General features: G+C 37.8%; 1 protein-coding gene across 3 annotated transcripts in view; it reads left to right on the forward strand.

The window, feature by feature from the left end:
- The first annotated feature begins 1008 nt into the window (after nt 1–1008).
- The window catches only part of LOC131063594 (protein HASTY 1), a 164095-nt gene continuing 148816 nt past the window's right edge, over nt 1009–16287 (forward strand). The window contains exon 1 of one of the 3 annotated variants that reach the window (XR_009372324.1): nt 1009–1433. Coding sequence is in view for 2 of the 3 variants with exons in the window: in XM_057997460.2 (XP_057853443.2) it covers nt 1335–1433 (99 nt within the window). In the remaining variant the exon portion in view is untranslated. The remainder of the gene's footprint in view (nt 1434–16287) is intronic. The other 2 variants (XM_057997460.2, XM_057997458.2) reach the window with 2 other exon arrangements.

The raw sequence follows: 16287 nt of genomic DNA on the forward strand, positions 1-16287 counted from the left end.
TCACCTCCTTTAAATTGTCCACCTCACAATAGTTTGAAAGAGACACAACAACATTTACAGGTAAAACCATCTTCAAACTTTCAACCACCTTTTCTATTGCCTATTGTAGACACATTTGATGACACTTAGTTGCATGCAAATGATTTGAGATACTATTGAAACAAGCCTTTACCTAACAGATCACTTCCTCAATATCATCATGAAGCAAATACAAGCCATCCACAATGAAAAGCATGGAGGGACAACTACACATTTGAGTGACATCAAACATGGTCCTCTATCCATGAGAATACCCAAGCTCAAATTGTAAATTCGATATAGCCTTTCATATACCAACACATGAAGCTCCATTCATAATCTTGGCGAGTTCTCAAATAGTCTTAGTCTACTAGTGCAACTCAAGGTTTTCAATTTCTCTTTTCACAAAAAACCTTGAAATTGACCACCATCTCCCTTTTGAAAACCTTGTATTTCTATGACATTTTTTAAGCTCCCAACACCCTACCTAGACTGCTTCAAAATACCATATCACTGCACACTCCTACACATATCACCACCTCCATATGCCATAGAAACACAAAGAATGACCACATTCTTATATACACATTATTTTGAACCATAATAAAGAAAATAACTTATGTCACCAACTTAGAATGGATGGAAGCATAAACCTAATGAGTGCCTATCTTATCACTATTTTTCCACTCGAATATAATATAAAACATTTTAAATCTCCAACCCATTATCATACAAATTTTGACTACGGTACCGAATTTCGAATGGAACATGTATAGATAACATATAATGATATTATATAATCAAAGATGAACCCACTTCTCACATAACCATTTACCAACATTTATTTATATTAAAAGTCTCTCCCAAGTGTTCAAAAAAAGAAAAGAAAAAGAAGTCTCTCCAATTGCTTCCCAAACCAAAGGGTAATTGGCATGGGTATGTAAAATTCGCCTTCACACCAATTTTTAACCCCACTTATCTCATTCGTTTCATATTTCTACTCTCATTCGAATTGGCTTTGCTCAGTTTGTGTTACATTCCATGCGAAACTATCACTTTGCCCAGAACCACATTCGACTTTCCATCATTAGTTTAGTGGCAGCAGGGGTTTTATGTGTTAGGACTCGCGAGTTTTGCTTTGTGCATAAGCAGTTCGCTGGGAAACAGGAAAAAGAAAAAAGAGTTCCTTTTGATTCCCCGTAAGGCCTTTTTCGAAGGGAGCACGGCATTTACGCTTGGTAACAGGGGCATCATTCGAATTGAACCGCAAGTAGCTGTTTGAAACTGGGGAGGAGGAGCAGGAAAAGTCTGGGCGAATGGGGGAGATCGCAAGCGTAGCGCAGGCGGTGATTGCAGCCTTGGACTGGAACTCCTCTGCTGAAACCAGGCACTCTGCTTCCGTTTTTCTCGATTCTGTATGTACCTTCTCTTGCCCTTTCATGAACCTCTAGGAATGTAGCTGCCTCGACACACTATAATAATAGACACCACAATCATAGTAACTACTGAAAAAATTGCAATGTGTGAGCCACGGAGATTAGTAATCATGATCACATTTTTTGGCATGGGTACGTTGTCCAGATTTAAGCTTATATATAGATAATTAAGATTACAATTTTTTGGTAGTGGGGTATATATAGTGAATTTGATTTGATGGAAGAGATAATCCTCTGTTTGTTATCTAAGCCATTTAAAAAAAAAAAAACTAAATAAAGCTGATGTAATTAAATAAACTATATATATGTATATATACATATAGTCTTGGGTGAATTTGATTTGGTGGGGAGATATTCCTCTGTTTTGTTATCTAAGCCATCTTTTTTGAAATAAATAATTAAATAAAGCTGATGTATGTATAGCTTGTATATGTGTGCATTTGTTCTGGTATCTAAGATGATTAAATAATTCGGTCTTATGTATAGCTTCTGTATATATACCTCTCTCCTGGTATCTAGGTTGAATTTCATTGAAATAAATAATTAAACAGCTGCTTTATGTATAGCTGTATGGACATATAAAATAAATAATTAAAGAAAGCTGATGTACTTATAGCTATATATACATATATAACAAATAATTAAACGAAGCTGATCTATAGTGGTATATACACATAGACGCTATACATACATCAGCTTTATTTAATTATTTATTTTAAAGAAATTTGACTTAGATATCAGGTACAGAGGGGTATCTCTTCCATCAAATTCACCCAAGACAGAGGGATATCTCTTCCATGAAATTTGCCCAAGACTTTCATTGGTGTTATTAGTTAAGATGCATCACAACCAGATTGGATGGTATAATTTACTTGATTTGCTATTCAACATTTGTCCTTAACCACGACATATGTGATGTGTTGGATGCGGTAATGAGCTCAATTCATCATTCAACATTGCCCCACAACCACAACGTTTGTGTTGTCGGTTGAGGTACATCACAACCAAAATTGGATGTGTTGATTTGATTCATCATTCAATATTTCTCCTCAATCATAACATTTGTGTTGGATGTTGTAATAAGCTTGATCGTTCTCTCAACATTTTTCCTCAAACTCATCATTCAGCATTTGTCCTCGACCAGAATTAGATGTGGTAATTTATTGATATTCCAATAATCATTCACATTTGTACATTTTTGAAGCATGTAACACGACGTCCAAGATTTGAACATGGGTTCTCCTTATGTAAGCCTCTATCGGTTACCATGCGAGCTCATCCCATTTGATAATGTAATGTACATGTATCCACTTATCAGTGTTTTAATTAGTCTTTTTTGAGACAACTCAAATTGGAACAGTATATGGGTTAAAACCTTTTTTCAAATTGTAATGGGAAGCTCTATGAGATCTAAACTACCCTAGGCACTAGGATAGAGACAAAATATACAGATATAAGCACTATTCGATATTCTCTTTAGGGGGTTTTAGATAAATGAAATCATTAACCATGCACTTGTTTCTTTCCCTCTGGTATGAACACATGACAGGTAACATCTCTTATCTCACAAGCAATATTTTTAGATATTAAGAAAGAAAGTAACTAATCTAAACACACAAACACAACTTCCTACTGGCTAAAACAGAGACCAATAGTTTGATGCATCAAAGATTTGAAAGGAATATCTACTTAGATCAACAACACATGATTTGAAAAACCAAATAGCTAGTTTGGATGCAAAGTCACAACCTAAGTAGATTAATATCATCAATCCATACAAACTCCACTCTATATAATCCACTTTGAATTCAGTTCACAAAATCACAAATACAATAAATGCAGATATAGATTAAACAATAATTTCAATAGCGTAAGTATAGGGCACAACCACAATGCAAAGTTTATGTGCTAAAAAACTTATATATAATGTTAAGAGTTGCCCAATTTTTGGGTCTTAGAATAATCATTATTTTCCCAAAAATAAATGTAAAAAAGCACAAACATTTAAGCCTTCTGAAAAGTGGGAAGGAAAGAACTATAAAGCAAAAAGTAACCATAAAGAAAGAAACAAATAAAACTTATGAAAGCAACCTAAAATAGACCTTTACTCTCTTTTTATATTAAAGATAGTAGATAAAAATATTACATCAGATATGCTTTATCACTGTTCGAGCAGAATCTTAGATTTAAACTATCACTATAATAGATAAAACTAAAAGCATCAATCAGCAGCTACAAGAGTTAACATTACAGCCAAAATATACAGATTCATCGAATCAAAGTCAAAACAAGAGAGAGCTGGTCATCAAGCATCCCATGACCCTATAATGTTATTGCTGCAATCTGCTTTGTCACAGTCGTAGACACCCAATGGAGGCTCAATATCGGGATCAGCCGTTACATCCCATCTAGCCACTGACTTATCCTTGGCAGCTTTGTTTACTGTTTCAATCTCCTCTTTGGAGATGCCTTTATCTTAAAGGAACTGGTTCAGCAATTCTAACTCCTCCTGATTCAACATATCCTTATATTTTGAAAAGAAGTGAGCTGATCTAATATTAGTTTTGTAGATCAGCATCACACCCTCCTGCATCAAGATCATGAATCTTCTCTTTGGAACTTCTAGGACTGTGGAAACCTGCATCATAATCATGAGAAATGTGAGTTTACAATTTAACTCAGTAAGATTCCTCTTCTTGTCCTGAAACACTTCTTCATTTCCCCTTTTCCACAAAAACCACAGATTTTCACAAGTAAAAACAAACCAGAAGTTATTCATTTTCTCATCAAACAGATCAACATATCCTGCTAAAATTTCAATCCAAGAAAGACTAGGACGAGAGTTCCACATGACAGGACTACCAAAAAACATAGACCACAGAGCCACAACAAACTGGCACTCAAAAAACAACTGCTCAATGGTTTCAGGTTTATGACAAACCGGGGAAGAGAGGGGGGAAAGACCACAGGAGTTAAGGATATCAGCAACAGCAATCTTTTTAAGCAAAATAAGCCAGCGAAAACAAGTCTTTTTTGGTTCAGCAGGATTGTGCCAAAAGTAGTGAAGGACTTTGAGCCATTTAGAGTTTGGCCAGTCAAGGTTCCAGCCCCTATTAATCCATCTCAGAATCTCATTGGTATCACCCAACATCTCATAGATGTTCTTGACAGAAATTTCAAGGAGTTTGGCCCCATCATTCCACTTCACCTGCTCAATGAATCTCTCAGTAGATAAAATCTTCCCCTGATGGTATGGGCCAACAGCCTTACAAATCAGTGTATAAGTCTTCTTGTGAGAGGGAGGGATCCTAAATTTCTTTGCCAATTTATCCCATGACCCAAACCTTTTCTCAATCAATAGATCCCGAATGAAATTAATACCCAGAGCATTCCATGCTTTAGCAGAGCAACTCTGAGTTAAGGCTAGAGGTTTCTCATTGAGTTGGATACCCACCAGATTGATCTATCCAGCACTGCATAGGTCGGAGGGCCTCCAATCGCCCCTCTGTTGCATAGGAGATTTCGAACTTGAGTCCAAGTCTTCCACAAGGATGAAAAAATCACTGAGCCAAAAGTTTTGATTTCAAAATTGCCCATTAACATATCACACATATCCAGCATTGGCTATGATTTCTCTTTTTTAGGTTTTGACAATTTAATGTTATTTCTAATTAACGCTTTCCACGGTTCATCTCCACAAACTGCATTAAAAATCCACTATGAAGCTAAGGCCACCCCATGAGACTTAAGATCCCGGAGCCCAAGACCCCCAAGTTTCTTTGGAGTGCAACACCAATCCCATGACACACAGTGTCTGTTTTCAGTTTCCTTACCATTTGACCACAAAAAGTCTCTAAGGATCCTTTCTAACTTATTCACCTGATAGTTTGCAAATAACCATGTAGAGGAATAGTATATAGCATGAGAAGATAGAACCTTCTGAACAACTTGGATTCTACCAGCAAGAGATAGCAGATGTGTCTGCCATTTATTATGTTTCCTTTCCACTTTGGCATATATCCAGTCCCACATATATTTTGTGGATGGGGAAATAGCAAAAGGAATTCCCAAATATCTTACAATCTTAGAGGGCCTAGACCATATCCACCCTTTATCTTTCAGTCAGTTGGGAGGGGTCTCTGATCACTCAATCACTGTGGATTTATGGGGGGGCAATCTTGGATTCAGATGCAGCACAGAAAAATTGTAGCCTGTCCATTACATTGTCAAAATTGCTAGTAGATAGTTCAGTAAACAGAGCAGTATCATCAGCAAACTAGGCGTTGAGTAGAGGTTTTGTTAGGGAGCCATATTCCTTTGACTGGAGGTCCCAACTCAGTACTTCTGAGAACATAATAAAGAGCATCAGCTGCAATAACAAATAGGGCCGGGGCAATTGGGCATCCTTGCCTTATAGAACGCTGTAACTCTCTAGGGTCTGAGAGTTCACCATTAACATCAATAACTGTTGAGGAGTCCTGGAACAAGATTTTAATCCATTTGCAGAAATTTGGAGGAAAACCAAAGGCTTTTAGCATACCCAGTACAAAAGGCCATTCTATTCTGTCATAAGCCTTTACAAAGTCTGACAGGATCATTGCCACATTTTGACCATCTTCCTTGGCCTAGTGCATAGCTTCCCAACTAGTAATCAAGTTCTCCAAAATGTATCTGCCCTTCATAAAGCCAATTTGAGTAACTGAGATGATCTTTCCTAACACTCCCGAGATCCTCCTATCAAGGTTATTTTTGCAATGATTTTATAAGAGAGGTTCAAAAGGGTAATTGATCTCCAGTTTTTAATTTGCTTCCTGTCTTCCTCTTTGGGGATCAATTTAATAATTCTTTTATTAATGTTTTTCCCTTGTGTACCTGTTGACGTGTATTTTGTACACTATCAAACACAGAATAAAATACCCAAGGTACCTTATCCTCTCTTGAATAAAGCCTCTGATTGCTGAAGATATCGCGGAAAAGGATCAATCAGGATGACTTCAAGGTTCTTGTATGTAGGGTCTCTACGTGTGGATAAGCTCTCTGTGGTATGATGTGATTTGCTGGAATCACAAGGGGACTTACATTCGATGATTGAACGTCTGATCTGCTTTGAATATTGCTGGAACACAGGATTTTACTGCTTTAGATTTGGAAAAAAAAAGGAAAAAAGATGAGGGCGAGGAAAGAATCTAATCCTAATACTAAGGAATGTAGGAGCAATGATTGATCTTTGATGAAATTCTAACTAAGTCTTGTTTTGACATCCCAGGACCATCTCCACAAGGTTAGTGCGATCTTCGAAGGAAAGCTTTATGATGTTCAAATCATCACTGCAGGTATAGACACCATCAGGTTGATGCATATCAATGAAGAAGCGACAATTGAAGTTAAGCTTAAGCTGAATGATTTCAGTTGACTACACAAGGCAAGTCTACAATCAACAAACTGCTAGTAGTATGGATATACGAATTTCACCATCAATCAAGCACATTTCTTCCACTCATCTAATAACATGAAATCAAATATGAGAAGTATAAAGACCATGCAAATTGTCGAATCGACCCATAAATTTCACCATTTCTTCAATGAAGTTACAAGTCTTTTACAACAACATCTTGGCAACAATCTTTGCTTTCTCTCTCAACTCTACTCTAATTGCTATTCTATCAACTAGCTAATCACCTTCTAACTACTCTCTATCTGTCTTCTAATTGCTTCCAACTATATTTTTTTTTACAAAATGAAGAGCCGGGGCTTATATAGTTCCCACAATACAATTCGATGGCTAAGATCAATTTGAGATCAATGGCCAAGATTCAATAATGAAAACCCTAATTAGGGTTTGTTACAACCATTACATAACATTTAATGCTCGACCAATGAAATAATTGTATTGCTTGGACACATGTCCTCTTTGGAAAATTCCACCAATGGATAGCCGGGGTAGGTACATCGAAGTCTGTGCCACCTTCCATGAGTTAGGTACATTGAATCTGGACATGCTGAGGTGGACCAATCCGACTGGAGAAGTGATGACTAGGATGCCACCTTGTCTGACACTTGTAACTTGGTAGATATTCAACTTGATGTTGTTGAGAAGCTAGCTTTAATTAATTCATCTGGAACTATCTGCTTCTTCAACGAACCCTTTGCTCTGACTCCTTTTGTCTTTGATGTGTAGGATGTTGATGTACCTCGCCTTGGAATGCTGGATTGGAAGAGGTTGCCCTTGTCCTGATGATGCTGGATCGAAGAAGGTCGTCCCTGTCGATGCTAGACTGGAGGAGGTCGCCCTTGTCCTTGGTTGATCTTCTTGGAGGAGACCGTCCTTGATTTGGCTTGATTTTCCTTGAGGAGAGCCTTCCGACTTTTAGATATTTCGAACTTGGGAGTCGCCATCTTGATACCTACACAACATTTCACAATTAATAATATATCTTGAAGTGTAGAAATTAGGATTCAAAAGGAAGATTTAAGATTTTAATTAGGAAACTTCATGATAAATCTTGAGTTATCATTTCCTAATTAACCACGCAATTTTCAAAAACTTGAAGTTCAAAATTCACAATTTCAACATTGGGACTAGGATGATCTCGCCATACCTCCACTTGAGAATTAATTCTAAAAAATGATGCAAAAATGAGGTGAATTTTGGTTAGGCGAAATGTAGATTGGAATCCTTCCTTTAGCAAAATGCGCCTCCTTTAGTCTTTACAAGCATCAACTTCCACCAACTTTAGTCTTCAACACTTGAGGAAAATTCGCTCCAAATAGGCCAGCTTTCGCACTTCCTTCCTTGCTTCTCCAAATCACACTTGAAACAATGAATGAATGATTTGAATAATGAAAAACACACCCCAAATATATAGAGCGCTCACCATTTCATCTCTTCATAGGCCGACTTGGCAAAAAAGGCCAAAAAATAAATAAATTTGCAAAAACAAGAGGCCGACCTAATAAAATGGATAAAAATAATACTTCAAGCGCTCCTCTTTCAATTTTAATTTAATAAAAATTAATTTTAAATGCCTTTATAATTAAAATTTCGATTTTCTAAGGCTCAAAATTAATTTATTAAATGCCATGCGCCTTTATTAAATGCCAATTTAATTGAAATTTTTCAAATATTTCGAAGTTGATGATTTTGGCATTTCATGCGATTTGGAGGATGTCAACGTTGGGATATGGCAAAAATAAAGAATGCACATGTTAAGCGCTCTAGTCCCTTGGAGAGGGACAGGAGCACTTTTTCATTTTTAGGCTAGGATTCTCAATTTTTGAAGTCAAACCTTCGTTCACCATGCTTTAGAAGTTCTTCCCATCTCATACAACGTTGCCTTAGCATAATCTCGGAGGGAATTTGTTGTTTTCAAAAAAAGTGGGACGGTCCTTCAGTGAGGGACGGGAGCACTTTTGAGTCCATTGCATGAATTCTTGATCATATTAATCTTCAATTTACCCTCAAGGTGTAGAATATCACATTTCACACTATCTTGAGCCTTGGTAATAAAAATATTATTTCAAAATGCAAGGTAAATGGTCATATTTGGAAAAAGTGGCACGGTCCTTCAGTGAGGGACGGGAGCACTTTTGCCAGTTGTCGTCAAAATTTGCAACTCTCGCATCTCAATTCAACTTCAAGGTATTTTAAACACTTTTTCAAACTTGTGCCTTGGTCTCAATTTGTCCAAAATTGGTGAGAAAGGGAAGATAACATATTAAGTGGCATGGTCCTTCAGTGAGGGATGGGAGCACTTTGAAAAAGTGGCATGGTCCTTCAGTGAGGGACGGGAGCACTTTTGCAATTACAAGCTTATCTGTCCTTTGCTAGCCTTCGAAATTATCTTCAATGGATGAATCTTGCCTCCTCTCATTCATTTCAATCACGCAACTTGCCTTGCCTTTGCAAGAAATTTGTATTTTTAGAAAAGTGGGATGGTCCTTCAATGAGGGACGGGAGCACTTTGTCTTGGTCCCCTGGTGAGAGATGGGAGCACTTTTTGTCATTTTGGCATACTTTTTGCTCTTTAAACCTCTCAATTGCGTCCAAGGCATAAGACATCATTCGTCTTTCCCATCCAAGTCAAGTTTTATCATAAAATATCGAACAATGAAGAGAAACTTGAAAAAGTGGCACGGTCCTTCAGTGAGGGACGGGAGCACTTTTTGTCATTTGGGTTGATTTACTCCCTTGTAGACTGCTTAAATTATATTCAATGGACAAAACATGCTTCCCTTAACCTCTTCAAATCATAAAATCACCTTAACCTTGCAAAGATAGTGCAAATTTGAAAAAAGTGGCACGGTCCTTTAGTGAGGGACGGGAGCACTTTTTGCGTTCTAAGCCAAATTGTCTCACTTTTCACCTCGAAATTTCTTTGCTGGGGAAGATTTCATCTTACTTCATGCTATGAATAGAAGTTAATGTCCAATTATCATTCCGGAAGACCCTTTCTGGCTAAAATATTCAAAATTTAGGTCTCCAATCATTTCACAAGGCATAATTAGGTCATCTTCAAGGCTAGGAATCAGTTATCTTGAAAAAGTGGCATGGTCCTTCAGTGAGGGATGGGAGCACTTTTTTGTGTTTCAGGCATCATCTTGCCTCCGAAAATTGATCAAAATTTACCTAGGCAAGAATATACAATTTCATCTTCAAAATGCTAACACTTAGACAAAATTTGAATTTTACCCCAAAAAATTCCCGAATCTAGACCTAACCTGGGACATATCTGACTTCCTGACAGACTCACCTTATCGACTCAATCTCGATCCTCGGGAGGACACTTAATCACTTTCAAAATTTGACTGGACTCAGCTTGAAAAATATCCAAAAGAAACCCCTAAGGTTTAGCCCTAGCCCAGACAGACAACTCACTCATTCAAAACCCTAAAAGCAGAGAGAAGAGCAGGCAAAACAAAGGCAAAAAGAGGGGGTCCCCATTTTAATGGGGCGATGTGTGAAAACGTCACAACAGTACCCTGTTCAAAGGCAGCATTATACAGTTCTAACAGTTCAAGGCTAATCCATTCTATGCTTTCTTTATAAAATTCTGCCGGTAATCCATCCACTCCCGAAGATTTTCCATTAGCCAAGGACATGATTGTGTCATCAATATCCTTCATCATGATATCTTTGTCTAACTCTTTAGCCTCATCCTTAGATATTTTTTAAGGAATCAGTTTGAGACACTTAGCGAGCATGCTTTTATTATCTTCATCTTGTTTTGATGTAAAAATCCCTTGAAAGAATTCTCTGAATGCCCTCCTCACCTCTTGAGGTTCATTTGCAAGGACCCCATTGACTTGAATTTCCTTTATATATTCTCTTTTCTACTTGTTCTTGACCAATTTGAAGAAGTAGTTAGTCCCCTTATCCCCTTCTTTTAACCATGTCATCCTGGCTTTGATTTTCTGCCCCTGAAATTTATAGTTTTGAATCTTCCTCAACATCATCTTTGTTCTGATCAGTTTATTTTCCATCTCCTCATTATGGACTACATACTGTAGGTCCTCTATTTTATTAAGCTTGCAGTGTAGTTCATCTTCAGCCTTGTTTCTGCCAAGTGTCTTCTTTTACCCCACAAACTGAAACATTTTCTTCCAAAACTGCACCAAGGAATCCCACTTATCAATTGGATTCACTGTTCCATTATAGGCAAGTGGCCATTCTAATAGCATCTAGGCAGTCACTATCATGGAGAAGGGAGACATTGAGTTTAAATACATTTTTGTTTTTATCTCTCTGTCGATTGGTTTGAGCCATCTCAAGATTAATCTAGGCTGAAATGGGGAAGTGATCAGACATGGTGACCGGGGTGACCCTGACAGGGTTATCACTGCCATCGTGCATGAAAGAGAAGGCCACATGATCTGCATAGATTCTATCTTGTCTGCAATATATCCTCTGTCTGCCAGCTTGATTATTGCACCATATATACTAGATGGCAGAGGACAGATCTATTTTGTTAGCCAAGGGGTCAACAACATTAAGCCTCCTTTTGGCCTTAGCTCAAAAGAATTGTTCATTGCCTTTCCAACAAGCCTTTTTTCCTCCTTGCTTGTCTTCTTTTAATTCAATCATATTAAATTCTCCTAATAGAATCCAGTAGGCTTTAGGCATGGATGTGGCCATCCAATCCCATAAGGCAGCTCTTTCTCTATAGTCATTAGATGCATATATCAAGCAGATGCCAATATTTTCTCTCTTATATTTTATGGTAATCGAGCACACCCTATTACAAGGGGAGTACCTTGAAAGGCAGACATGTTCAGCCCATTTAGGGCCAATCAATATAGTTGTTCCCCCTTTACCCTTTTCATGCTCAGTTATGAATCTTGTGGCCTGTTTCCAGATAAATTTCATAGTGTTAGAGGCCTGGAATACAACAACTTTTACTTCTTGGAGGCATACAATATCAATATTTTTCAGTTTTTTGCACTAGGTCCTAACCACATACTTTCTGTCACTCATCTCAAGTCCTCTAACGTTCCAGCTTGCAATGTTCAACATCATATTATGGTTTAGATTGAGGAGGGTTCTTTTGGTTCTTATAAAGCTTGTTAAAGAACTCAGGCATCTCTCCTCCCTTTTTAGTAGTTTTCTTCTTAGAGCTCGAGTTGGATAGAGACTGTGTATCCATCATTTTCCTCTTCTTCTTCTTCTCACTCTTCTTTACAACCATTTCAAAGGGTTCAGCATCTTCTTATGTGCCAGCTTCTATCATCTCAATTTCAGTGTTACACAAAGCTATCTCTTTGCCAAATGCCTCATCTCTTGGTTGGAGGTTGGACTTAATGATTCAGGGGACATCTCCCATATGCAGAGGAGCCATTTGTTTCATATTCCTAAATAACTTTGCCCTCGCTTGCATAGATTCCAAAGCGAGTTGTTGAGCATTTTTCTTTTGGCAACTATCAATGCCATTGGGATCTACTGACTGAGAATTGGAGCAAGTCACCTATCCCCCCTGCTTGGTAGCAGGGATAACAACCAATTCTTCCTCAAATATTGGGTTTAAAAGAGAGATATTATAGTATTTGGGTACTTCTCCATTCTTACAATTAGACTTATCACTGATAGGGCCGTTGCTTATTTCTATGTCAGTGCCCCAACAAATTCTAGGGGTTTCGTAACATTAAAAACTCCCCTCTAATTATCTTTTAGCAAGGGACATTCCTTCCTGGTATGCCCATCCTTTTTGCAATGAAAACAAGCATTCAAGTTTCCAAGTACTTCCATGTCCCAACATGATGTTTCACCTTCAACCGTCAGAGTAATTTTATCTGGGATAACAGAATTGGGGTCTAGAGCAATTAAAACCTTAGCATTCAAATGAGGTAGGGTAACCCTCGACTCCTCAATATGGAGCACGTTTCTGAGGGGTTTCAATAATTGAGGCAAAAAGGACCAGTATTGAACAAAGACTGTCCAACATCCCAAAACCCTTTCTTTAGGACATGGTCCTGCATATTGTGGTTTTTTCAAGACAACAACAAAAAGCCCTTTTTGCATCATATGACAAAAATTGACATATGCTCCCAGTTTCTTTCCCCACACATTACCAATCCAGTCGTCAAAAAATCTACTTGAAGGCAGATCGTTTAAATCCATACAGACAAAATATTGAAACTTTTTTTAGTTTGGACTGTTCATTCTTAATTGCCTTCACCATATCTTCATTTGGAGTCAAAGAAGAATTTTAGGACCAGGAAGAGGCATTTTACCATCTCTTCCATCTCTGGGGTCACCATTTTCAATGTTGCCTCCATTTCGAAGTCCATTTCCATTGGTCCCCAGTAATCCTCCTAGTTCCAAATCATTGGTCGCCAAGATTCTTCCATGAAACACTGCAGACGAAGGGCACTTTGGACGAGTATCTTCCACAGAAACAACGACTTTGTATGACAATCTTTGATTTCCAATTGCCGGTCTAACTTCCTCATTCTTGTTTTTATCAGTCTTTCAAACCTTATCACAGCCTTCTTGGGCTTCATTAATGTCGCCCATCACATTGCCTTCTGCAATGAATTAATATGATACTAGAAACTTTAGGGCCGGACTCTTGGCCAAACAGGGCAAGTGTAATCAGCGTTTTTGAATACAACAAACAAATTAGAAACATCAACCTTCACACATGCGAACAAGAAAAACCAAACAAGACAGAATGAAAGCCAAGGGAAGCAAATAAAGCACAAAAATCATAGCAAATGTGGAAAGGAGAACAAAGATCGCCAGGACATCAAGGATGGCCAGGTTGCATGCACGCTCGTCGAGGAGGATGAGGTGTCTATTCACCTTCCTCAGAGCGCACCCACCTGCTCAACACTAACTCTTTTTCCAAAAATAGGGCTACTGAAATAGCAACTACCAGAAATAACCTTGGCTATAAATAGCAAATTGATGCATGAATCTCCATGCTGATTTTGATAAACTCCTTGCTTTGAAACATGACAGATTCATTGACAAATATTGAAACCCTAATCAATTGGAAAATCGTTTCCTAAGGTTTTGTTGAGATTGAAAATGGTGACCAAATCCTTTTAACAAGTGTATGATGAAACCCTAGAATAAGAACTTGATGACCTTGGCAATAGACCCATGAAAACTATCATCAATATATCTATGCATAATTTTTAAAACTGGCTGGTAACTGCCATGAAACCCACAGATTTTATGCGTTTTCAATTTACTTCTCAACTATTTGACCAAATGTTAAATTTGATATTGTTGGTCAATTGTTTGTCATAATTCTCGGACTTAAATATTGAAGAGTATTAATAGCTTATCATTCAAAATCATAATCATTTGTGTTGCTTACTGCATGATTAGTTTGAGTTTGTAAGTCTGGATGGCTATGCTGCTAAGGCATTCTTAATTATCTATTTCTAGCATTGTATACATTGTAGTATTATGTGGGCTTGCTGCGAGTAAGTTAGTGTCCCAATTATTGTATGTTGTCACCTTGCCTTTGTTGGGATTTGGGTGATTGGAGAGTGAAAGGGTTTATGCATCTCATCAAACATTTGCAAAAAATTCAAAAATCTCATGTTGAGGCATTATAGTGGTATCAAAGTTGGTCTTGCTAGCTTATTCCAAAAGCTAACCATTTGTTGCAGAGTTTACGACATGTTCAGTAATAACAAAAAAATTAGAAAAGAAGAAATCATGAGAGATAGAAAAAAGACATCTCCATAAAAGACTTAATTTTTGGCAAGCTTTAGCACCTCACATCCTCCAAAGCCATATTGCCTCACATGTTGCTTTGATTGTTCCCTTGAGGAAAGAGCTACTACTTGTTGCTTCTTATTGGTTCATGTGATTGCACTTGTAGCAAGGTTAAAAGCATATCCAAAAATGGATTTCTTGTCATCAATAAAACCTGCCCAATCTAAAAACCTAGGATCTTTGCTTCTGCTATACAAAATGCCAAAGTTAAGTGTCCCTTTCACATATCTTACCACCCACTTCATTGCAACCCAATGTTTTGCCTTGAGTGTTGTCACGAGTCTAGAAATGTAACTCACGACCATAGTTCCAGGACTCACCACCCAACTCGGGATGTGGCAAAAAAATTGGCAAAACTCGGCAGGACAAGGCAAAATACCAGCTTCTACTGAGTTTTGCCTAAAGTAAGTCCTTGGAGAGTCCCGAATTCCTGAGACTCGGCTAGGGTCACTAAGCTTGGGACTCGCCAGGACTCTGTCGAGTTTTGCCCCTTTTTTTGCCGATTCCCGAGTCTGGTTAGCCTTGCCGAGTCCGAGTCTTGTTTCTCTCACGACATAGCTCAAATCAGGTCTAGTGGCTGTAAGATAGATAAGGCTACCCACTAGTTGCGTAAATACTGGCTCATTGATTACCTTTGGGTCTGATTAGGCTGAAAGCTTCAACTCTTTCTCCATAGGTGTAGACAAGATTTCACGATCTGTCATTTTGAACTTGTTGCGAAAATTCATGGCATATTTAGATTGAGAAATAAAAAAAACCACCACCTATTTGCCAAACCTCTACACCTAGGCAATAATGTAGGAGGCCTAAGTTTGTCATGTCAAAAGCCTTACTCAAATTATGAATCTTAGTTAATCAAATAATTGTCAATCTTATGTACCACGCCTTGGGTGCTGGCTTTAGGCCATAAAGAGCTTTCATTAGTTTGTATACTTGATGCTTCTTTCCCGCAACTTGAAAATCTTGAGGTTGTGTCATGTACACTTTTTCCTCCATGTCATGAGTGAGGAAGGCACTCTTCACATCCATTTGATGGACTTTCCAACCAAACTATATTGCCATGACTAGAACTAGACGGATAATGCTCATATTTTTTGTAGGATAAAGGTCTCTTGATAGTCAACACCTTCTCTCTATGAAAACCCTTTAGCAACCAATAATGCTTTGTACTTGTTAATTGTACCGTCAACTTTGTATGTAAACTTATTTGCAGCCAAGGGGTTTCTTCCTTGGTGGAAAATCTGAAGGAACACAAGCATTGTTTTTTATAAGACTCTGATGTTCGGTTTCCATGACCTTTTTCCATTTAGGTTTTCTTTTCGCTTCATTAAACACCAGTGACTCATAAATTTCTTGAATGTTGGCCATAAGAGAAAAGTTAATTGTGTCCTTTCTCTTGCCTATTGATGATCTCACTTTGATCATTTCATCATCTTGAACATCACCAACGAGTTTTTCCCACCACTTTGGTCTCTTTTTCGAACCCTCTATATCCTAATCAGTGTACGCATCATGACTTGGGTTGCCTATTTCTCTCTCATCTGGATGTTGATCCAGGTCCTCCTTAAGAAAATTAAGATTTCACATGCTCAGAATGATATTCCTAAT

This window comes from Cryptomeria japonica, chromosome 4 (assembly GCF_030272615.1).
Source record: "Cryptomeria japonica chromosome 4, Sugi_1.0, whole genome shotgun sequence".
Lineage (NCBI taxonomy): Eukaryota > Viridiplantae > Streptophyta > Pinopsida > Cupressales > Cupressaceae > Cryptomeria > Cryptomeria japonica.